General features: G+C 45.9%; 1 protein-coding gene across 6 annotated transcripts in view; it reads left to right on the plus strand.

Moving 5' to 3' along the window:
• Positions 1 to 3,501: 3,501 nt before the first annotated feature.
• Positions 3,502 to 23,975, plus strand: part of LOC140721567 (NACHT, LRR and PYD domains-containing protein 3-like) — a 47,964-nt gene continuing 27,490 nt past the window's right edge. For 2 of the 6 annotated variants that reach the window (XM_073036395.1, XM_073036398.1), the window contains exons 1-3: positions 3,502 to 3,660; positions 13,221 to 13,389; positions 23,877 to 23,973. In XM_073036395.1, the coding sequence (XP_072892496.1) occupies positions 23,964 to 23,973 (10 nt within the window). In that variant the 5' untranslated portion in view covers positions 3,502 to 3,660; positions 13,221 to 13,389; positions 23,877 to 23,963. The remainder of the gene's footprint in view (positions 3,661 to 13,220; positions 13,390 to 23,876; positions 23,974 to 23,975) is intronic. The other 4 variants (XM_073036397.1, XM_073036399.1, XM_073036396.1 and 1 more) reach the window with 3 other exon arrangements.

A 23,975-nucleotide genomic window follows, 5' to 3' on the forward strand; every position in this document is an offset into this window, starting at 1 on the left:
TGGTTCCACCTGTTGGTGTGTCCTCTTTCCTCCACCTCCAGGGAAGCTGCATCTCCGCACAGACTCCTCACTTGAGACGACTGTCTGTACCCGTGACACAAGAAATCACATCACTGTCACTCTCCTGATACCGTGTCTGACCTGCTCACCTCCGGGTATCCTCCATCAACAAGCCGCTTCCTCAGTCACCATCTGTGAGATTATATAAAAACACAATCACTGTAAAACGATCTATCAGACAGCTCCTGTACCCCTCCATCCCGGACGATGATTTGCTGGTTAAAACTCTCTTTCCTCACCCCTTCCCTATTCCCTTTCCCTTTGCAAACTCCAGATACGCCAGCTGATCCGAATCCACTGTGAGGACATTTATATCTCACAGGAGGATGTAGAAACCCGTGTTGTTCTCTGATACAGAGGTCACTGACACCCCACCGCCATCCCAATCTGCATCAACAGCCCATGACGGTGACAGCTCTTCCAGACACTGGGGCTTTGTAACAAACATAATGTTAACAGCAAGATTAGACAGTAATTCATTTGAAGACAGAATTGCTGCTTCCTAAAAGGACACGCGAGCGTCCGATACAACGGAGCAGATCCTCCCCCGTTCACAACTTTATTTGACCCAGGTCACGGAACGTCCGATCATCCCACTTTCTCACAACAGCAACCTCCTCCCCCCGACTACGGTTCCACACCCTTCCCTCCGCTCACCCCATACCCACAGTCCACCGTAATCCCTCCCCCCACACACAGACAGATTCCCTTCACCCTAAACCCCTCCCAGCCTGGGAACCACAACTAACTGATCCCACAGCCCGGGCTCGGGCGCAAAGCTAAAACCGGGGCTGCGGGACCGGAGAGCCCGGAGCCTCCAGCCGTCCGGCAGAGCACGTTCCCGACACTTTTCATAGAAACATAGAAAACCTACAGCACGATACAGGCCCTTCGGCCCAAAAAGTTGTGATTCCACACCAACCGGCCCCCGATTTCCACAAACCCGAGATCAGACCCTTCTTCGCCGACGCCTGAACAGAATAATAGCTACGGTCGGCACTGCGCCTGCGTTTAGCAGGAGGTTCTGGGCTGCAGAAGCCGTGGCCGGAGGTCCCTACAGAGGGACCAGTGGCCGGAGGCGGGAGGGACAAAGGAGAAGTAAATCACAAACACGACAAAGTCTGCAGATGCTGGAAATCCAAAGCACAACAAGCAAAACGCTGGCGGAACTCAGCAGGCCGGGTAGCATCTATCAGAGAGAAAAATCACACTCCCACCCCACCTCCCGCATAAAACAATGCAATCAGAGGTTTATGATCATTTTCAACATCAATAGATTCCCCAGAGGGAATCGGAATGAAAATGTTCGGACACCAGGAAGTCCCGCTCGGAGCGGATAGTTCAAAGGTTAATTTATTATCAAAGCAGGTATCCGTAAACAATTTTTGAGCTTTTTTTCTTCTCCAGAAAACCACGAAACAAAGAAAGAGCATGAAAGTGGTTCAGAGAGAAAAATAGAACTCCCACCTCAACCCCCACATTAAAAAGACAGCATCCCGATCATCAAACCCCCAAAACCCACCCCTCCCGCACAAAAGGGAACAATGTCATCGACCGCCTCCCCCCCAAATAAAACACTCCTACCCCGCACAACTGCGGAGGAGCCGGTGTCACCAGTGTAGCGGCGGCCGCATCGGGAGCAGCGGACACAACAGGCGACCCCGGAAGATTCACAGGTGAAGTGTCGCCTCACCTGGAAGGATGTTTGGACAACGGAGAGAGTTCGGCCGTCCGGCCCTTTCACTGTGACACCCCGAACTCCACATCAAATCCGTCCAAACGAATCTGGGCGAAATTTAATGACCAATAAATATAATTCCTCTCAGCGATCAGCTGTCTGAATGATTCCCTGACTCTGAGAGGAAGGGGTATCTATGGTCCACACTGTCAGGGTGTTGAGTTTACCAGGAGACAAAGACTGCAGGGACGAGAGGTTTTCTGTTGACTAATACACTGTGTGTGGACCCCGCTGGCAATTCTGGTGTTGTGACCCGAATCGAGACAAACACCACGCTGCCCACTCCACCAACAACACGGCACAGCCGGACACATAACAGGGGACTTTACATCCCACAACACTGGATTCAGTGCTGAAACCCGGGATTAATGTTATTGTCCCACTGAAATCATATGAAACATCCATTAAGGTGCTTTTAAATGCCAGCGCTCTCCCACAGGTGACGTCACACAGCTCCTCCCACTACGGGCCTGACGTCACACCTGGGCTCCCCACACCGGGATCTACCCTCACGTGCGCGGTGTCTTACGTCACTCACGCGCTGCTGTGCTCGAGCTTTATCGGTTGAACGGTTGTGCTAATAATCACGTGACCAGCCCCTCCCCTCCACCGCTGTCAACAGAGGATTCAGGAGCTGCGCTATTCCCATTGGTGCGAAGCGATGTCAATCACTGGTTACAACCAGTCGCGGAGGCGGACAAGCCGAGTGGGCGTTACCCTGCTGAGTCCGTCTCCCGCTCAAGCGCCGACAGCCTCCTCAGAGCGGAGAAAACCTCAAAGTAAATGTCCGCTTTCTGATTTATTTCTATTTCCCTCCGAGGGAAGTTGGAGCGTTTGTGAAGCGTCTTCTGCGGCCGGAGTCTGATGTATCGCTGAGAGGTAGAAGGATCGGTTTGATGCCGGATCCCCGGGGAGGGTGGGAGACGAGGGATTTTATTGAAAGGATGAAGATGGTGAGAGAGGGGGTGGACAGGATGTTTGCCCCGGTGGGGACAGGAGGAGCTCATCTGTGGAAATGTCTGAGCCCACGGTGGTGGCGAGCAGAGGGATTCACCACGTTGGGGGGCAAACACCGGCAGACTGTTGCCCTGCAAGCGGGGCCAGTGGTGCGGGCAAAGTGACAACTATTTGTGCTTTGTTGAGACTGTATCTGGAATATGGTGTAAAATCCCGCTCCCCATACTAACACGGGTTATACAGACCAAAGGACAAACTGCCGGAGGAACTCAGTGGGTCGGGCAGCATCTGTGGAGGGAAATGGACCGTCAACATTTCGGGCCGAGACCCTCCCTCTAGACTGAGAGTGGACGGGAAATAGTCAGAGAAAAGAGGTGAGGGGTGGGGATGGGGCAAGAGCTGGGGAGTGAGAGGTGGATCCAGGTGAGCGGGGAGGTGGGAAGGTGGAAATAGTATCAGGGGGTGGGAGGTGAGTGTTGGACACGGGGCGGCAGAAGATGGAAATTAATTCCATGATCGAGGAAATGGGGATCGGGCAGAAACGTGTCTGAGATGGGGGAGCTGTGAATGTGAAATAATGTGGGAAATGCGGCGTGTGAGGGGCGAGGAACAGTCACCGGGTCACGTGGGAGACCGCCCACCGTCACGTGATCCCGTTTTACCGCGGATTGGCGGCATTTGCGTGTTTGTCTCCTAGGCCCCGCCCCCTCCGTGATGACGCAATATGCACACTGCGCATGCTCACATTCCCGGGACGGGCGGTGATTCTTTGTCTTTGCTGAAGCGGGTCTGGAGCGGTGGATTGTCGGCGGGATCCGGATCGGGAGAGGGTCCTCGCCCCCCTCGGGCGGGGAGCCGGGGGGTCGGATTATTCTCAGCGCAGCGAGACCGACAAGATCCATGCGGTGAGTACTCAGTCCGGTCCCGAGCGATGCTGGGCAGTGAGTCCCGGTAACTTCCCCGAACTCGCGGTCTCACCCTGCTTCCTGGACTAAACCTATCGGGGTCGGTCCGGGTTGTGAGATCTTCACTCCGAAGATATTTGGTGAAGTATTTTGCCTCATGGAATTATTTCTGAAATCAGTGTTTGTTACCTGATCTACCAGAGGATTTATCTAATGCAGAATGTGGAAGGATAAAGACAGTCACCACAATTTTAGTTTCAAAGTTATCAAATGGCCGCTGTGTTAATCTTTGTCAGACGGAGACTCTCAGTGTTTAAACTTGAGTCTGTTATTTCCTGTTTTGGTCATGTTTGGAGAGGCAGTTTCCCTGTTGCCAGGAACAGCCAGGATCTGCAGGGAGTGGTGAACATTTTTATCGCTCTCTGGTCACTTCCTCTCATTGAGAGTTAGCGGCCTCGGGAGCAGATGGAACAGACTGATAGTGGGGTGGGGAGGATGTTGTGAGCATTGACTGTATCGACTGTATTAACCCTGTGTTGGAATGAAGAGAAAACTGATGAATGTGGGACTTAAATTTGTGCAACTTTGTTCAGGCCGTTGCAAACGTCTTGTAATCAGTCAATAGTTGTGCATCATTTAAAGTAAAAAGAGAAAATGCTGGAACCGTTCAGCAGATCGGGCAGCATCTTGGACAGTTCTGATACTGGGTCTTCCACAGTTTTCTTTCCACAAATCTAATCTGATGAAACGAGTTTCCAGCACTATTGTTTCAGTTTTATATTAAAAGCCTTTTATTCCTGTTTGCCTACAGCATATATGTCAAACTCCAGGCCCGCGGGCCAAATCGGGCCCGCGGTGGAATTATCTTTGGCCCGCGAGATAATATCTAATTACTATTAAAGCTGGCCCCAGTAATCGAAGCGCCTATGGCGTATGATATGGCTAATGCTGAGTTTATTCAGGTACCAGGTTTTCAGGGTTTTTAGTGTTTATTCGGCAGTCTTGCTCGGCAGTCTTCTTCATAAGAAACGGAATTTGTAAAGTGAAACACTTTGTAGTTATAGCAGAGACTGAGACACATGAGAGCAGGCTGAAAAAACGGAGGCAACGAAAGCTGCGTTCGCACGCGTCCGACTGATCCGGCCCGCATGAAGCTGCATTTTGCTCAATCCGGCCCGTGACCTAAAATGAGTTTGACACCCCTGGCCTACAGGAAATGTGATGGCCAATTGTGCTGGGCAAGACCTCATTTAATAATTAGATAATGATAAATTGAGTTCACTTTAGCTGCTGGAGACAATGTAAAACGTATCCCCGGTATCTGGTGACTCACGCCCAGGTTTTCCTGCCCGATCATTGGTTCAGTCAGCTGATCATCAGCTTCCCGTTCTGCCACAGGTTGATGGAGTGATCCGAACTCTGATTGGCCGAGAGTTGCTGTTTGAGTTGTAATCCTTGGAACTACTTCTGTCTCCTCATTGTGAAGTATTTTGCCTCATTATCGGTGTTTGTTACCTAGAAATATCAGGGTAGCAGCCTGTCACCTGAAGTTTAATTGAAGTTGGATAATCCAACAAGACAATTATCTGAAAGACAAGAGTAAATCGATAGGAGAGTGATTTCAAAAGAAAATTTCACTTTTTTGGAATGGTCGAGTCAAGGTCCTATCGTTAATCCCATGGGAATGTTGTGGAATGGCCTGCAGCAGCAGTTCAGGCAAGGAATCCCACCAACATCCCAGATCTGAAACAGTTTTGTCAGGCGGAATGGCCTAAAATTCTTCCAAGCCGATGTGCTGGAATATCTACAGTTATCGGAAGCATTTGGCTAAATTTATTGCTGTACGGGGTAGTGTGGGGGGGGGGGGGGGTCACACCAATTATTGAAAACCAAGGTTCACAGACTTATTTTTAACAAGTACATGTAATATCGAATCCTGTTAATCTTGTCATAACGAGACTCAGTGCGTTTGAAATTGACTCCATTGTTTACATTTTTCGGTCACTTTTGGAGAGCCGCTTTCTGCATTGCCAGGATAACAGCCCATGTGACCGGCAAGGAGCGGTAAACATTTTTATCGCGCTCTCGTCACCGTTGCTCAGTGAGAGTTAGTAGCGTCAGGAGCAGATGTAACAGACTGATAAAGGGGTGGGGAGGAAGTTGTGAGCATTGATTGTGTGTACTTAATAATTCCTGTGTTGGAATGAAGAGAAAACTAATGATGATCCCTTTTTCCATCTGGTTCCATCTGCCCATTCCCCATGCAACTTGTTTAAACTCTGTCCAGCCTGTATCCCACCACCTCAATGATATATCTCAATCATCCTGTTCAACCTCTGTCCAGTCTGTATCTACCACCTCAATGATATATATCAACCATCATGTTCAACCTCTGTCCAGCCTGTATCCCACCATCTCAATGATATATATCAACCATCTTGTTCAACCTCTGTCCATTCAGTATCCCATCACCTCAATGATATATCTCAAAATTCTTGTCAATTTCTGGCCAGTCTGTATCGCATCAATAATTACATTTTTTTAGTTTCAACGTTACGTACTGGCGAAGCGTTAATCCTGACAGCATTCAAAGTAAGTCTATTATTTCTTTTTTTTTGGTCATTTTTGGAGAGCCACTTTCTCTGTTGCCAGGGTAACAGCCCATGTGACTTGCAGGGAGTGGTGCACATTTTTATCGCTCTCTAGTCACGGTCCCTCAATGAGAGACAGCGGCCTCGGGAGCAGATGTAACAGACTGATAGTGCGGTGGGGAGAATGTTGTAAACATTCACTGTATCGAATGTATTAGCCCGGTGTTGGAATGAAGAGAAATCTAATGAATGTGGGCATTACATTTGTGCAACTTTGTTCAGGCTGTCACAAACATCTTGTAATCAGTCAATAGTTGTGCATCATTTAAAGTAAAAAGAGAAAATGCTGGAACCGTTCAGCAGATTGGGCAGCATCTTGGACAGTCCCAGTTCTGATACTGGGTTTACCACAGATTCTCTTTCCACAAATCTAATCTGATGAAATGAGTTTCCAGCACTACTATTTCAATATTATATTAAATGCATTTTATTCCCGTTAGCCTACAAGAAATGTGATTGACAATTATGCTGGGAAATACCTCATTCAACAATAACATAATGATAAATTGAGTTCGGTTTAGCTGCTGGAGAGGATGTAAAATGTATCCCCGGTATCTGGTGACCGACGACCAGGTTTTCCAGCCCGATCATTGGTCCAGTCAGATGATCATCAGCTTCCCATTCTGCCATAAGTTGATGGAGTGTTAGTTTTTGAACTCTGATTGGCCGAAACACTGCATCATATTACCGGTAGCACGGAGTTCTGGGAGAGTTGCTGTTTAGGCTGTAATCCCTGAAACTACTACTGCCTCCTCATTGTGAAGTACTTTGCCTCACTATCAGTGTTTGTTACCCAAGAATAGCATAGTATTTATTGAATGCAGCCTGAGGTAAGGAAAAGACAAACATTACAATTTTAGTTTCAACGTTATAAAATAACGGTGTGTTAATTTTATATCAAGACACTTTACGGGAGAATGTCAGGGTAGCAGTCTGTCACCTGGTTTAATTGAAGTTGGATAACACAGCACAATGATCCGAAAGGCAAGAGTAGATCACTAAGAGAATAATTTCAAAAGAAAATTAGAATGGCCGAGTCAAAGTCCTATCGTTAATCCCACAGTAATGTTGTGGAATGGCCTGAAGCGGCAGTTCCATCAAAGAATCCCACCAACACCCCAGAGTTGAAGCAGCTTTGTGAGGCGGAGTGGCGTAAACTTCTTCCGAGCCGATGTGCAGGAAGATCAACAGTTATCGGAAGCATTTGGTTGAAGTTATTGCTGTACGGGGGGGGGGGGGGGGGGTGTCAGTCCAATTATTGAAGATTTTTTCAACAAGTACATGTACTATTGAATCATGTTAATCTTGTCATAACGAGACTCACAGCGTTTAAAATTGACTCCGTTGTTTACTTTTTCGGTCATTTCTGGAGGGCCGCTTTCTGCATTGCCAGGATAACAGTCCATGTGACTGGCAGGGAGCGGTAAACATTTTTATCGTCCTCTGGTCACCGTCGCTCAGTGAGAGTTAATGGCGTCAGTAGCAGATGTAACAGGTAGATAGAGGGGTGGGGAGGGTGTTGTGAGCATTGACTGTGCGTGCTGAATTATTCCTGTGTTGGAATGAAGAGGAAACTAATGATGATCCTTTTTCCATCTGGTTCCATCTTCTCATTCCCTGCCCATCTTGTTCAACCAGTGTCCAGCCTGTAATCCACCACCTCAATGATATATATCAACCATCTTGTCAATTTTTTGCCAGTCTGTATCACATCAATAATAACAATTTTAGTTTCAACGTTACAAAATGGCGAAGTGTTAAACTTGACAGCATTTAAAGTGAGTCTGTTTTTTTATATTTTTGGAGAGACACTTTCTCTGTTGCCTACAGGAAATGTAATGGCCAATTGTGCTGGGCAAGACAATAAGATAATGATAAACTGAGTTCAGTTTAGCTGCAGGAGACTATGTGAAACGTATCCCTGGTATCTGAAATCACACACCCAGGTTTTCCAGCCCGATCATTGGTCCAGTCAGATGATCATCAGGTTCCCGTTCTGCTGTTGGTTGATGGAGTGTTAGTTTTTGAACTCTGATTGGCCGAAACACTGCATCATATTATCGGTAGCAAGGAGTCCTGGAAGAGTTACTGTTTGGGCTGTAATCCTTGGAAACTCCAGGCATATGGAGCTCTCAGTATTTGGGATTTGGCCAAGGTCAGTACTTATACAGATGGGACACGATGTTTCTCCTTCCAAGTGATTCAGAAGTCTCGGGCATCTAGACATTTTTTGTGGGTATATCCCTTAATACAGGGGTGTCAAACTCATTTTAGGTCACGGGCGGATTGAGCAAAATGCAGCTTCATGCGGGCCGGATCAGTCGGACGCGTGCGAACGCAGCTTTCGTTGCCTCCGTTTTTTCAGCCTGCTCTCATGTGTCTCAGTCTCTGCTGTAACTACAAAGTGTTTCACTTTACAAATTCCGTTTCTTATGAAGAAGACTGCCGAATAAATACTAAAAACCCTGAAAACCTGGTACCTGAATAAACTCAGCATTAGCCATATCATACGCCATAGGCGCTTCGATTACTGGGGCCAGCTTTAATAGTAATTAGATATTATCTCGCGGGCCAAAGATAATTCCACCGCGGGCCGGATTTGACCCGCGGGCCTTGAGTTTGACATATATGCCTTAATACATCACTTGCTATGAGATGTGAAGATGATGTGCGAGGCTTCTGGCGTCGGTAAGGGACAGGTTCAGCTGTGTGACACTGTGAGGCTGGGTCATGGGATATCATAGTTTTAGATCCAAGTTAAATGTACCCATATAACCGTCTAACAATTACAGCATGGAAACAGGCCATCTCGGCCCTTCTAGTCCGTGCCGACGCTTACACTCAACTAGTCCCAGTGGCCCGCACACAGCCCATAACCCTCCATTCCTTTCCTGTCCATACACCTATCCAATTTTACTTTAAATGACAATAACGAACCTGCCTCTAACACTTCTACTGGAAGCTCATTCCACACAGCTATCACTCTCTGGGTAAAGAAATTCCCCCTCGTGTTACCCTAAAACTTTTGCCCCCAACTCTCAAATCATGTCCTCTTTTTTGAATCTCCCCTACTCTAAATTGAAAAAAGCCTATCCACGTCAACTCGATCTATCCCCCTCATAATTTTCAATACCTCTATTAAGTCCCCCCTCAACCTTTTACGCTCCAAAGAATAAAGACCTAAGTTGTTCAGGATTTCCCTGTAACGAAGGTGCTGAAACCCAGGTAACATTCTAGTAAATCTTCTCTGTATTCTCTCTATTTTGTTGATATTTTTCCTATAATTCGGTGACTAGAACTGTACACAATACTCCAAATTCGGCCTTATGAATGCCTTGTAAATTTTAACATTACATCCCAACTCCTATACTCAATGTTCTGATTTATAAAACCCAGCATACCAAAAGCTTTCTTCACCACCCTATCCACATGAGATTCCACCTTCAGGGAACTATGCACCATTATTCCAAGATCACTCTGTTCTACTGCATTCTTCAATGCCCTACCATTTACCATGTATGTCCTCTTTGGATTATTCCTACCAAAATGTAGCAACACACATTTATCCGCATTAAACTCAATCTGTGATCGTTCAGCCCACTCTTCTAACTGGCCTAAATCTCTCTGCAAGCTTTGAAAACCTACTTACTTCAGTATCCAAAACGCCATCTGCCTTAGTATCATCTGCATACTTACTAATCCAATTTACCACCCCGTCATCAAGATCATTAATGTATATGACAAACAACATTGGACCCAATACAGATCCCTGAGGCACACCACTAGTGACCGGCCTCCAACCTGACACACAGTTATCCACCACTACTCTCTGGCATCTCCCATCCAGCCACTGTTGAATCCATTTTACTACTTCAATATTAATACCTAATGATTGAACCTTCCTAACTAACCTTCCGTGCGGAACCTTGTCAAAGGCCTTACTGAAGTCCATATAGACAACATCCACTGCTTTACCTTCATCAACCTTCCTCGTAACCTCTTCAAAAAATTCAATAAGTTTTGTCAAACATGACCTTCCACGCACAAATCCATGCTGACTATTGCTAATCAGACCCTGTCTATCCAGATAATTATATATACCATCTCTAAGAATACTTTCCATTAATTTACCCACCATTAACGTCAAACTGACAGGCCTATATTTGCTATGTTTACTCTTAGAAACGTTTTTAAACAATGGAACCACATGAGATCAACCTGCCCAGGTTTATAAGGTGTTGAGCGAGTATTTCTGGTCTGAGGGTTCCGTGTTCAAACCGCGTTTGGAAATTCCCCCTCACTGTCACACGCCTGCCTGGCAGTGAAAATTCAACAGAAACTCGGGATGCTGGAGATCTGCAGTAAAAACTGAAAATATTTGAGGTTATGCTGACGAAAGTTGTGAACCTGAGTCATTAAATTTGATCCTCTCCCTACAGCTTCCTTACATGCTGAGTGTTCCTGGTAATTCCAATTTCCTTTTATTACATTCACCCTGGAGTGGGTTAAACGACCCTGAAATGGCTTGTTCTGTGATAGTAGAACAATGAAGAAACCGCATCTTTTCCCACTAAATTATCCTGGTACCAATTTGCCTGTTATTCCTGGGAATGTGTTCAGTGCAGTTGTTGCTAACGAGGTTTACAAGAATAATTTCAGGAACGATCGGCTTTATGTATGAGGAGCATTTGATGGTTCTGGACCTGTGCTCAATGGAGTTCAGAGGGACAGTGGGGGTGGTGGGGGATGTATGGTTAAGTAAACCTACCGAATGCTGAAACGCCTGGATACAATGGACATGGAGAGTCTACACTCCCACAGCACAGTCTCAGAATAAAGACGCTTACATTTAAAATTGTGATGAGAAAAATCCCTTCAGCCAAAGGATGGCTGCTGTGTGGAAATTGTTGCCGCAGAGTGTGGTGGAGGCTACCCTTGCCGTATATTTATGGTAGATTTAAATATGTTCGTGATTGCTCAGTAGCTTCAGGGTTGCAGGATGAAAGCAGGAATATGGAGTTGGAATAAAAATCATGTTTGAATGGTGGAGCAGAATTGATGGACCGAATCATCTAATGCTCCTCCTACATCTTGTGTCTGACCGTAACCGAACGATGACTCCTGCTTATCCCATATCAGGCTTTGTGAAGTGCGAGTGGCAATTTCAGATTTGTTCATTGAGATAGTTATATTTGTGTTCAACATTTAAACTTCGTTAAGAAGAAACATTTTGTTCTCCTTTGTATTGTTAATGTGCTTTATTATCTGTCTGGTTAAAGTTTGACCTCCCCCGGGTGTCGGTTCATTCACTGTGACACCCTCCGATCTTCACATCAACTCCAGCCAACCGACTCTGGGCGAACTTTAACGACCAACAGATATAATCCCTGTCATCAATCATAACTGTCGGGGTGTTTAGATTGCTGAGAGACCAGGACAGCAGGGACGAGAAGTCTTCTGTTAACTGATAAGGCAATTCAGGTTTACATGAGTAAAACTGTCGTTTATGAAAATACTAAACAACGAGACACTGCACTGGCTGAGCCATCTCAAATCAGATCACTCAGGAAACTCTTTCCCTGAAACATTCTGGGTTTTGTGACCCAACTCGAGACAGGTACCACACCGCCCACTCTACGGACAACATGGCAGAGCAGGGCACCTGGCAAGCGGCTTTACATCACAGAGCATTGGATTCAGTGATGAAACCCATTAAGTTTCCCTCGTTCTTCCCCTGAAATCATTAAGACCTCCACTAACCAGCTTTTGAATACAAGCTCTCACCCACACGTGATGTCACTCCGGCGCCCCCACATAAAACCATCAAATATTGGAGCAGTGTTAGGCCATTTGGCCATCTGACGTCACGTGCGTGGTTCCTTACGTCTGAGAGTTTTATTTCTCACTCACCAGTATTTTCCTCATGTTTGGAAATTCCCAGTCACTGTCGCCTGTCTATGAGCATCTGGAAATTAAAGAAACACTCAAGATGCTGGAGGCCTGAAAACAAATCAGAAATTGTTGAAAGCCATTCCGACATAGACCTGAACAATGATCTTTCCACAAATGATCCTTATCTGTTGACTGTTTATTTCATTTGTAACTTTTTAATACATTGTTTTGAAAGTACTAAAACTGAGTTAAGTCTCACGGGAATCAGCGATGTGTGGAACTGGGAAACTGCGTTGAAAACTATCAGATTTAATTTAATGTAGATAAGCGTGTGGTTTGCACTTTGGCAGGACAAAGCAGGATTTTACTTACACACTGATTGGTACCGGCTGTTCTCTGTGACATAACAAACTGATATGGGAATACAGATCCACAATTACTTGCAGGTAGCTTTAGCAATTAAAACAATTACTTTAGCAAAATATTGGTTGACCTGTGGAATTTGATGCCACAGATGGTGATGGAGGCTATCGTTGGGTATATTCATGTTCTGGATTGCTAAATAGGTTGAGTGTTATAGCAGGGAAGCAAGAATACGGTGTTTGAAAATAAAATCCTCCATGATTAATTATGGAGCAGACTAGAATAACCATATCAAGTAATTCTACTCCTGTATATTATGACTTGTATCTTATACCATGACTAAACAACGACTTTTTTGCATCCCATAACAAACAAGAGAAAATCTTCAGATGCTGGAAAGTAACACACACAAAATGCTGGAGGAAGTCAGCAGGGAAGACCGCATCTATGGAAGAGAGTAGAGTCGGCGTACAGATGCTGCCTGGTCTGCTGAGTTACTCCAGCATTATCCCATGTCAGGTTTTGTAAAGTGTGAGGGAAAATTACAGATTTCTTCACTCGGGTCATTATATATGCGTTCAAGATTTAGATTTCAGTTTAATGCTCGGTTCTCCTTTGTATTGTTAACGTGCTTCATCGTCTCTCTGGTTAAAGTTAGACCTGCGGTGAGAGATTTATTGGCAGAAAAGCCCACAACGGGAAGCAAATCACAACTGAAGACGAGGGAACAGCAACAAGTGAACCAGCCCGAGGACTGAGAGCACCGACTGGAGAGGACGCTTCTGACTCAGAGTTTCCGCTCATTAATTCAGGAGAAAGTTTGGTGAGTCTCATTTATTCAAACACTGGTCCTTTAGACATTAGATTTCTGCACCAAGGAAGGTGGGAAATAGCTGGAGCGGGACTGAATAAACCTAGAAGTGCCAATTATGCCAGTTGCAATCACTCCAGATTTGCTAGTTGCTGTCAACATCCCAGATCCCAGAACGCACGTTCCCTCACATTGTTTGCTCATTTCAAACTCTTATCAGTTCTGATGTTTTCTTGCTCGTCTGTGTTAGGTCGCAATCATCTCAGAATGCGTTGAGAATTTCCTCTCTTTAGTAAACGCCGCACTTGTTTCCTGAAATGTGGAATTACCCTGAACAACAGCAACATGTCATTGACTCCTCTGTCTTTTGCAATCTGCAATGATATACTTGCCCTCGAGTATATCTTCGTGAAAGCCTCTGCTAAGAGCAAACCCTCTTGAAGCCAAATATCCCAGCACCACATTTCATTCAGTCCTAACTAGCAAATGCCAACCAATAATTTACATTTACATACACTGTCGTCCTCAAGTACTTTTCTACCAATAAATTGCCAGAACCTACGAATCCGTGATTAAGCAGAAATAGGTTTTGCAATGTTCCCATCTGACCATGGATCAAAGGCACGGGTTATACCTGTACTTGAGATGAACGACTGTCCTTGCAGCCAGGACTGCTACAGCTGCCGGAATCGGTTTAAACTCAGTGCTTTCGGGATGGGAAGCAGCGTGTTTGGTCAGATGGTGAAGCCGTTGATATTAAGGTAGATGCAATGTTCAGAGAGACTGTGGAAGGATTGACTGTGGACAGGGCATCATGCAGTGAAAAGCAGCAACAGTTTCACACCTCCTCCTGAACTCCCCCTCTCAGCCTCCCATTTTTTTGCTGCTGTTAATCACGAGAGTTACAAACTCTTTCTACTCACGGACCAGCGAAAATAAAGCCTGCGATTCCATTCAAATCCCAGTTTCTGTATAAAGAGTGGGGTTGAAGTGTTATCAAAATGAACATGGGGCAATGTGTAACGAAAGTTTAAATCAGATCAGCAGCAGTCTCGGAGGGCCGAGTGGTCCACTTATGCATTTGGTGTGTTGATTAGAAAAATTCTGACAGTTTAATTAGCGTAAGCCAATATAACTTCTGAATATTAATTATATTGTGGAAATGAAAAGAAACACTACATTGATTAAGTATATACATCGAGATTTGTGCGTTAATGTTGTACCACAGCGGATTGCGGATCGACCATATCTCATTCGGTGATCTGGCCAGCGCGGTACGGGACCGAGGGACGCTCTCCCCATTCTCTGTTACTAACTCTACAGTCTCCCCATCTACCGCGCACACCAGCTAACCTCCCCGCCCACCGGCCCAGTCGCCCCACCCCCCGCGGAGTATCGTCACACTTGCGCTCCCGGGTTGAGATGACTTAAGCATGCTGTGCGTGCCCGATATCCGTCGTGAAGTAACGTGAGATTTATCTGTCTCTGATTGGTGATAGCAAATACTAATTTAGTATACCAACCAATGGGGATATGGGCATTGTCATTCAGGAGTTCCCTCCATAGACCCCATGACGTGTTTCCGAACCTGACTCCCAGGAACGATCCGACAAGCTCGTTTTTTAATGCCACTCTTCCTCGCCAAGGAGTTGGCGGAGCTGCAGGGGTGACGGATTGAAGTGGGAGAATAAAAGGTTTATCGCCTCTGAAGTGGCGAGGACGAGGAAGGCTTCAGTATATCTGTTGCAGACACTGGTAAAGTGTTGCCCTGCAAGTGCGGTGTGGGGAGGGGAGTGATTTTGAGAGCAAACCACGATCTTTCCATATGACACAAAGGGACCCGGTGGCTTCCATTTTTAAGATGTCTGGGTATAAAAAAAGGAGTAAACAGCCTCACCTTAGGCCAGCAGGCTGTCCCAGTGGGTGTTGTGGGGACGGATGCTTGGAGTATGCTTGCTCCCTGCCTGCATTAGTAATTTATCTGAGGGACAAAATGCAAAATTTACAAGTCTGATATTGACTGAAAACATCTATATTTGTCATGTATTTTGTTTATGATACAATCATTGTCCAATTTATGTTCAAGTTTGATAACCCCGCCTCACGCCTGATGACCCGTGTGGGTTCCCCACACCGGGATCTGACATCACTCTGCGCCCCCACATGCTTGATGTCACGTGTACAGTTCCTTAGGTCACACTGGCGTTGAGATGGCCGAACTTTACCGGCTAAGGTGACAATTACCTGACCCAGCCACCCCACCCTACAATCAACAGAGGAGTTACACTCTTCACATAGGTGTGAAGCCATGTTAATCACTGATTACACCCAATAGCAGAGGCAGAGCAGCTGAGAGGGCGTTACCTCCGCTGCTTTCATCTCCCGCTCTCGCATCGAACTCCCCATCAAAGCGGAACAAACCTCAAGTAAATGTCCTGCTTTTTGATTTATTTCCACTTCCCTCCGAGGGAAGTTGGGGGCATTTGTGAAGCGTCTCCTGCGGCCGGAGTCTGATGTATCGCTGAGAGGTTGGAGGATACCGCTCGTGCCGTTGGTTTGATGCCGGTTCCCCGGGGAGGGATCTCGGCAGAAGGGGGAGGGTGAGAGATTTCACTGAGAGGATAAAGATGGTGTGAGAGGTGGTGGACAGAGTCTGAGAGGATGTTTATTCCAGTGGGGGATCAAGGAGCAGGATGGGGGAAGGAGCCCAATCACAGTGGGGAAGGGACATGAGGGGCTCGTCTATGGAAACGTCTGAGCCCACAGTGGTGTCGAGCAGAGATGTGCACCACTTTGCGGGTCAATCACTGGTAGACTGTTGAGCTGCAAGTGGGGCCAATGGTCTGGGTAAAGTGGTATAGAGTGGTGTTGGGGGGCAAGGATGGAACAATGTTGGGTCTGATTGAATGACAGGATAGACTAGACTTCTTGGACCTGCAGGATGTCCCAGTCGGTGTTGTAGCGACCAGTGCTTGGAGCCCAGTTGTTCCCAAACTGTGTCAACAACTTGGCTGAGGGACCAAATCAACATTTCCAAGTCAGCCCTTGAAAGAAATATACACATATTGTTAATGACTCAAAAGCAATATTTATGATTATTGACACAACATATATATTTGTATAATGGTAATGACATAAAACTTGTATTCTATATTGATAATGATACAAAATTGTATAATTTATGTTCCATGTGTTATCTGAATGTACTTGCCTGTGATGCTGCCACAAGTCAGTGTTTCTCTGTACCTGTACCTTCCCGTACTTGTGCACTTGGCATAAACTCAACAGTACGTGAGAAAACTCAGTGAGATTTGAATCGTGATGATTATCTTGGCACCTTTGTAGCTCAATTATAAAGAGATAACACATCTAAATGCAAGACCCTTAGCAGTGTCGATAAGCAGAGGGATTTTAGAGTCCCAAGTTCATCGCTCCCTCAAAGTGACTACACTGATTGACAGGGTGGTTAAGAGGGCAAATTACATGCTTGCCTTTATTATTCATATATTGCATTCACAATTCAGGAAGTTATATTGCAGATTCATGAACCGTGAGTTTGGCCACATCTGAAGTATTTCATACAGTTCTGGTCGCCCCCATTCTCGGAAGGATGTCGGGGCTTTGGACAGGGCGCAGAAGAGGTTTACCAGGATACTGCCTGAATTAGAGGGCATGAGCTATAACGAGAGGCTGGACAAACTTGTGTTGTTTTCTCTAGAGCGGCACAGGCTGGGGAGAGACGATGGAGGTTCATAAGGTTACGAGATGCATAGATAGAGTAGACCGGGATTAACTTTTTACCCAGGGTAGAAATGTCTAGATCAAGATGCATGCACTTAAAGTGAGAGGGGTAGTTTGAAAGGAGATGTAAGGGGCGAGTGTTTTTTTTCACACAGAGTGGTGGGTTGCTGGAATGTGCTGCCGTGTGTGATGGTAGCGGCAGATACATTGGGGATTTTTAAGAGATGTTTGGATAGACACGTGAACGTGAGGGAAAAATGTGTAGGCAGAAGGGATTAGTTCAGTTGGCGATTTGATTAATTAATTAGTTTGAGCACAACATTGTGGGCCGAAGGGCCTGTTCCTGTTGTACTGTTCTATGTTCTGTGTCTCTTATCGAAAAGTTTCGGGGTTATGGAGGCAAAATAAGTGAGTGGGATCAACAGGTCAGCTGGAGCCCAATGTGGGAAATGTGAGATCACCCACTTCTGAAGGACAAACCGAAATCCTGAGTGTGGTTAAGTGGAGATGGACTGAGGTTCAGTGGGTAGGGATGGAGGTCAAAGGTACTTTGTGTTTATTGCAAGAGTTGCTGGGTAGAAGAATGAAACTGACTTTAACAATTGTTTGGGCTTTGTTGAGATTGTACCTGGAATATGGTGTAAAATCTTGCTCCCCATACTAACACGGATTATATAGACCAAAGAACAAACTGCCGGAGGAATTCAATGGGTCAGGCAGCGTCTGTGGATCCAAACTTCACCTGGATCGATACCTGGGTTCGATCATTTTTTTCCTTGTATCTGGGTTCCTAAAATAATTTCTACACTTCACTTAACTCTCCCTGCAGAAGATCCAACCTGGAAGCCCAGACTATCTAAAAATTTCCAAACATTAAAATGGGAAATCTGTTTATTACTGTCATGTATAGAGGTTCACTGAAAATGTTGCCTTGCGTACCAACCACACACATCAATTCATTAAACAGTACACTGAGGTGATACAAGGTAAAACAATAAGTATTACAAAGTATTATGGTTCCAGAGAAAGTTCAGTGCAGATAGTGTAAGGTTACTTCAAGTAACACACACTGTGGTCAGCTGTCCATCTTATCACACTGGGGACATTCAGTTTGCTTAGAACAGCAGAATGGAAATCGTCCCTGAGCCTGGTGGTACATGGTTGCAGGGTTTTGTAGCTCATCCCCGATGGGGAATGGGTGAGAAGTGAGAATGTCCCAGGTTGTGGGGATCTTTGAGTACATGGCCAGCTATTCTGAGGCAGTGGCAAGTGAAGACAGAGTCCATGGAGGGGAAGTTGGTTTCTGTGATGTGCTGCTCTGTGTCCACAGCTCTCCACAGTTCCTTGCAGTCATGGGCAGAGCTGTAGCGAAAAGAAGGTGTCAAATATCTGGGTGGAATACTCTCTATGGTGCATTGATGACATTTGGTTAGGAGGAAGGGTATATGCCAAATTTCCTGTTATTCTATCTCGGTCATTCTAGAATCTTGGCACAGTAATATGTATTTTTAATTCAGTATCTGTATTGCTGGAGGATCATCAGTGACTGTCCTTTGTCCTTTCTCCCATCTAGTTCAATCTCCTCATCCCCACCCACCTCATTCAACCTCTTTTCAGTCTGTATCTCACCACCTCAGTGATATATATCAACCATCTTGTTCAACCTCCATCCAGTCTATATCCCACCACCTCAATGAGATATATCAACCATCTTATTCAACCTCTATTCAGTCTGTATCTCACCACCTCAGTGATATATATCAACCATCTTGTTCAACCTCTATCCAGTCTGTATCCCACCACCTCAATGATATATATCAACCATCTTGTTCAACCTCTGTCCAGTCTGTATCCCACTGCCTCAATGATATATATCAACCATCTTGTTCAACCTCTGTCCAGTCTGTATCCCATCACCTCAATGATATATATCAACCATCTTGTTCAACCTCTGTCCAGTCTGTACCTCACCACCTCAGTGATATATATCAACCATCTTGTTCAGACTCTGTCCAGCCTGTATCACACCAATGATTATACCAACAATCTCTCTTCTGTCGCTGTCTTCATTGTGAAGTATTTTGCCTCACTGAGTTATTTCTGAAATCGGTGTTTGTTACGTGGATTACCAGAGGATTTATTCAATACAGAACGTGGTAGGGTAATGACAGCCATTCCGATTTTAGTTTCAATGTTACCAAATGTCCACTGTGTTATTCTTTGTCAGGAAACTTGGAAGTAGATGTAACAGACTGATAGTGGGGTGAGGAGGGTGTTGTGAGCATTGACTGTATCGACTGTATTAACCCTGTGTTGGAATGCAGACAAAACTAATGAATGTGGGCTTTACATTTGTACAACTTTGTTCAGGCCGTCACAAACATCTTGTAATCAGTCAATAGTTGTGCATCATTTAAAGTAAAAAGAGAAAATGCTGGAAAAGTTCAGCAGATCGGGCAGCAACTTGGACAGTTCTGATACTGGGTCTTCCATAGTTTCTCTTTCCACAGATCCAATCGATGTACCAAGTTTCCAACACTTCTATTTCAATTTTATATTAAAAACATTTTATTCCTGTTAGCTGGTAAGACATGTGATGATTGTGTCAGGCAATATCCCATTTTCTTAACTCCAGATATGCCACCAGTCTGATCCCACTGTGAGAACATTTATATCTCACAGGAGGCTGTACGAACCCATGTCCTTCTCTGATGCAGAGGTCACTGACACCCCCTCTCCATTCCCAATCTGTACTCGGAGCCCATGACGGTGATAGCTGTCCAGGTTCTGGGACTCTGTAACAAACACAATGTTAACTGCAAGATTAGACAGTAATTAATATGCATGAAGAGAAAATTGTTGCTTCCTGACATATCCTGTCAGATCCAATGGACCAGATCCTCCCTAGTTTACTACTTAATTTGCCCCATGTCCGTCCTCCACGAGTCACGCTGCATCTGATAACGCTCAATATCCCACCCTCCCTCTACTGTGCCAATCGCCCCAAATCTTTCCCAGCATTCAGCCCACATCCGCACATATAGACAGAACCTCTTCACGCAGGTCCACCCTCCCAGCAAGGGGACCCGCATCTAACTGATCCCACAATCCCGGCTCAGGCGCAAAACCGGGACTGAAAGACCGGAGAGCCCGGAGCCTCTGGCTGTCCGGCAGAGCTCGAAACCGGACATTTCCCACTGCAAATCACCCTCTATTTACTCAAAGCCGAGATCAGCCCCTTCCTCACCGCCGCTCGTACAAGAATACCGCCGGCGACGGCTGGGGTGGGCACCGCGCCTGCGCTTTGCAGGAGGTTCACCGCGGCACCATCCGTGGCTGGAGGTCACTAGGCCAGAGCATTTGGCTGTCCAGTTCCTTCACTGTGACACCCCGAACTCCACATCAACTCCATTGAAACCACCCAGGGTGAACTTTAATGACCAGTAAACCATAATTGCTCTCAGTGATCAGCGATCTGAATGATTCACTCACTTTTAGAGGAAGGGATACCTAAGGTCGACATTGTGAAAGTGTTTAGTTTCCCAGGAGACAAGACTGTGTACGGGAGGTGTTCTGTTACCTGAGGCAATATGTGTTTTCCCTCTTGGCAATTCCAGTTAACATCAATAAAATTGCTGTTTATGAAGCTTCTAAGCAACAAGACTCTGCACTGGATGCAGCCACTCCATCCCAAAGCAGATCACCCTGGACGGCCCTCCCCTCTGATGACGCATTGATCATAATGCGCATGCTCGCATTCCCGGATGGGCGGTGTTTTCCTTTCCATTCCTTGTTGAATAGGTTTCGGGGTCGGAAAAAGTCCCTTGGGCGGGGAGCAGGGGGATGGATCACTGACTGCGGGGTGAAGACATAACTTTCCCATCGGTGAGTATTGAGACCAGTCCCGAGTGAGGAGGTCTGATGCAGGGCAGTGAGACCCGTTATCTCAATCGAACTGGCGGCCTTCGCCCCGCTTCCTGGACGGAACCTGCCGGGGTCAGTCCGGGTTGTGGGACCTTCATACCAAACCGCCTTGGATGAGCTGATGCTCAGCCCTTGTTATTCTGCTCCTCGGGAGGGGTGGGGATGAGGCGGTGGTGCTGGGACCACACCCATCTTTCACCCGTTTGGACAAGGCAGTGAGATCTACATCTGTCACATTCTTTCGTTGCAGGTGGGGAATATGTTTCTCTTGACTCCATTCCACTCTTCCAACCTGCCAAAATGCAGCCTGTGTTTCTGGGTATATTACCCATTTGTGGGAGAATTTAGTCTTTTCACTTTTCTGAGCTACTCAAAAATGTGTACACTTCAATTAAACCTCCCTCCAGAATTTCCAGTCTATCTGATAATTCCACATAATTAAAATGAGGATCCGGTTTATTGTCATGGGAGGCACTCCACCTGTCACAGAATCCTGTGTCCCCCTCTCATTTTACCGCAGATCTGCAGCATCTGAGGGTTTCATTTCAGCCCCGCACTGATATGAACAATATCTTTGCGCATGCTCACTGGTGGCTTCCTTTCCATTCTGTGTTGGGATAGTCTGCGGGGTCGTGATTTAGAGATGACCCTCGGGGAGCTCGAAGACCCTGGGGCGGGGAGCTGGGGAAAGCATCACCAGCACAGGATGAATTACATGCAGAATGAGGCAGGGTTAAAGGAGCCATTACAACTTTAATTTCATTGTTACAGGATGTTGCTGTGTTACTCTTGGTCATAATTAAACTCACAATATATGATGTAGAGCTTTGTTATTTAATTTTTCAGTTATTGTTGGTGAGCCATTACTCAGTAACAGCCCAAGAAGGAATGTTGCGTGTTTTTTTCATTCTCTGATCACTGCCCCTCAGTGAAGAGACAAGTGACCTCAGGAGCAGATGTAACAGATTGACAGTGAGGTGGGGAGGTGGGGGAGGATGTTGTGAACATTGTCTGTAGGGACTGTATTGGAATGAAGAGAAAACTTATAAATAGGGGCATTAGATTTGTGTAAAATCTGTTCAGGACGCCACAAGCATAGTGAAATCAGTCAATGTTTGTGCATTGTTTAAAATAAAAAAAGAGAAATTACTGGAAATACTGGGAGAGCTTCAGCCTCCCAGATGACCACATCTGCACCAGGTGCACCAAGCTGCAACTCCTCAGAGAATGAGTTAAGCAACTGGAGCTGCAGCTCGATGTCGTTTGCCTCATACGGGATGTTGAGGAAGTTCAAAGTAAAAATTATCAGATTATTAGAGTATCAGAGGAATCAAAAGTACTCTGATAAAAATTATCAGAGTACCTTTAAAACCACCATCCCCGCAAAACTAATCATTAAACTCCAAGCCCTGACTTCAATACATCCTTCTGCAATTGGATCCTGCATTTCCTCACTTGTAGACCCCACTCAGTTCAGATTGGCAAAAACATCTCTTCCACAATCTCCATCAGCACAGGAGCACCACAGGGGTGTGTATTTAGCCACCTGCTCTCTTCGCTTTCCTCACACCTGTGACTGTGTGGCTAAGTACAGCTCCACCACCATATATAAGTTTGCTGATGATACCTCTGTTGTGGACTCTATCAAAAAGGGTGGTGAATCAGCATACAGGAGGGAGAATGAAAACTTGGCTGAGTAGTGTAATAACAACAACCTCTCACTCGATATCAATAAGACGAAGAAACTGATTGTAGAATTCAGGAGAGGGAAGACAGTGGTGCCTGAGCCAGTAATCATTGGAGGATCAGAGTTGGAGGGGGGCAGTAACATTGCATTCTTGGGTATAACTCTCTCAGTGGTCCAGTCCTGAACGCATCATATAAATATAATTGTGAAGAAAGTATGACAGTGCCTCTACAACCTCAGGAGTCTGTGGAGATTTTCTATGTCATCAAAAACCTCAGCGAACCTCTGTAGATGTGTGGTGGAAAGTCTGCTGACTAGCTGCATTATGGACTGGTCGGGGAACACCAATGCCTCTGAGCAGAAAATCCTACAAAAGGCGGTGGATTTGGCCCAGTATGTCACAGGTAAAGCTCTCTCAACCATTGAGTACATCTACATGAAATGTGCTGTAGAAAGGCAGCATCCATCATCAACAATCTTCACCGCCCAGGCCATGCAGTTTTCTCGCTGCTGCCATCAGGTAGAAGGTACAGTTGCCTCCGGACACACACCACCAGGTTCCAGAACAGCTACTGTCCTACAAACATTTAGATGTGACTGTACAAGGCTTGACTAATAAGATCGCAGATGACACAAAATTATTAGATGGTGTTCACGGTGAAGATTATCGAAGCTTATTGGGGATCTTAATGGGCAGAGGAGATTGCAAAACCAACACCAGCAGCAACGTTTCCATGCAGAGATTGGTGATGATGTGGAGGGAATTGCCAGAGGAAGTGGATGAGGCAGGCACAACTCTATAATTCCAGAAGCAGTTGGGATGTGCAGATGGAGTGAACAGGCCGGGGGGCGGGGGGGGGGGGGGGTGGGGAATGGGCCCATCACAGGAAATTGTGACCGTCTCGGTTAACATTGTGGTCAGCATTGTCTCGTTGGGCTGAACGGTCTGTATCTGTGCTCTGTTGCTCTGTAACTCTATCAGCAGATGCACTGGACAGACATACAGACATGGTTTGCGAGTTGACATTAGCAGGGAATGTTTTGTCCCTAAGTCAGCTGCTGCTCTGATTCAGGGGATGGAGATACTGTCATATTTACAATGTAATCGTTCTCTCTCTGACTCACTGTCTGCTTATGTGTAATTCAGGGCATCACCAGCAGGTGGCGCTTTCCTGCACCGGGACCAAAGTGTAAACAAGACGACGACAATCAACAATCATCAGTCAGATACAGAATGGACAAAGGT

Source organism: Hemitrygon akajei, unplaced genomic scaffold (assembly GCF_048418815.1).
Source record: "Hemitrygon akajei unplaced genomic scaffold, sHemAka1.3 Scf000057, whole genome shotgun sequence".
In the NCBI taxonomy this organism is placed as follows: domain Eukaryota; kingdom Metazoa; phylum Chordata; class Chondrichthyes; order Myliobatiformes; family Dasyatidae; genus Hemitrygon; species Hemitrygon akajei.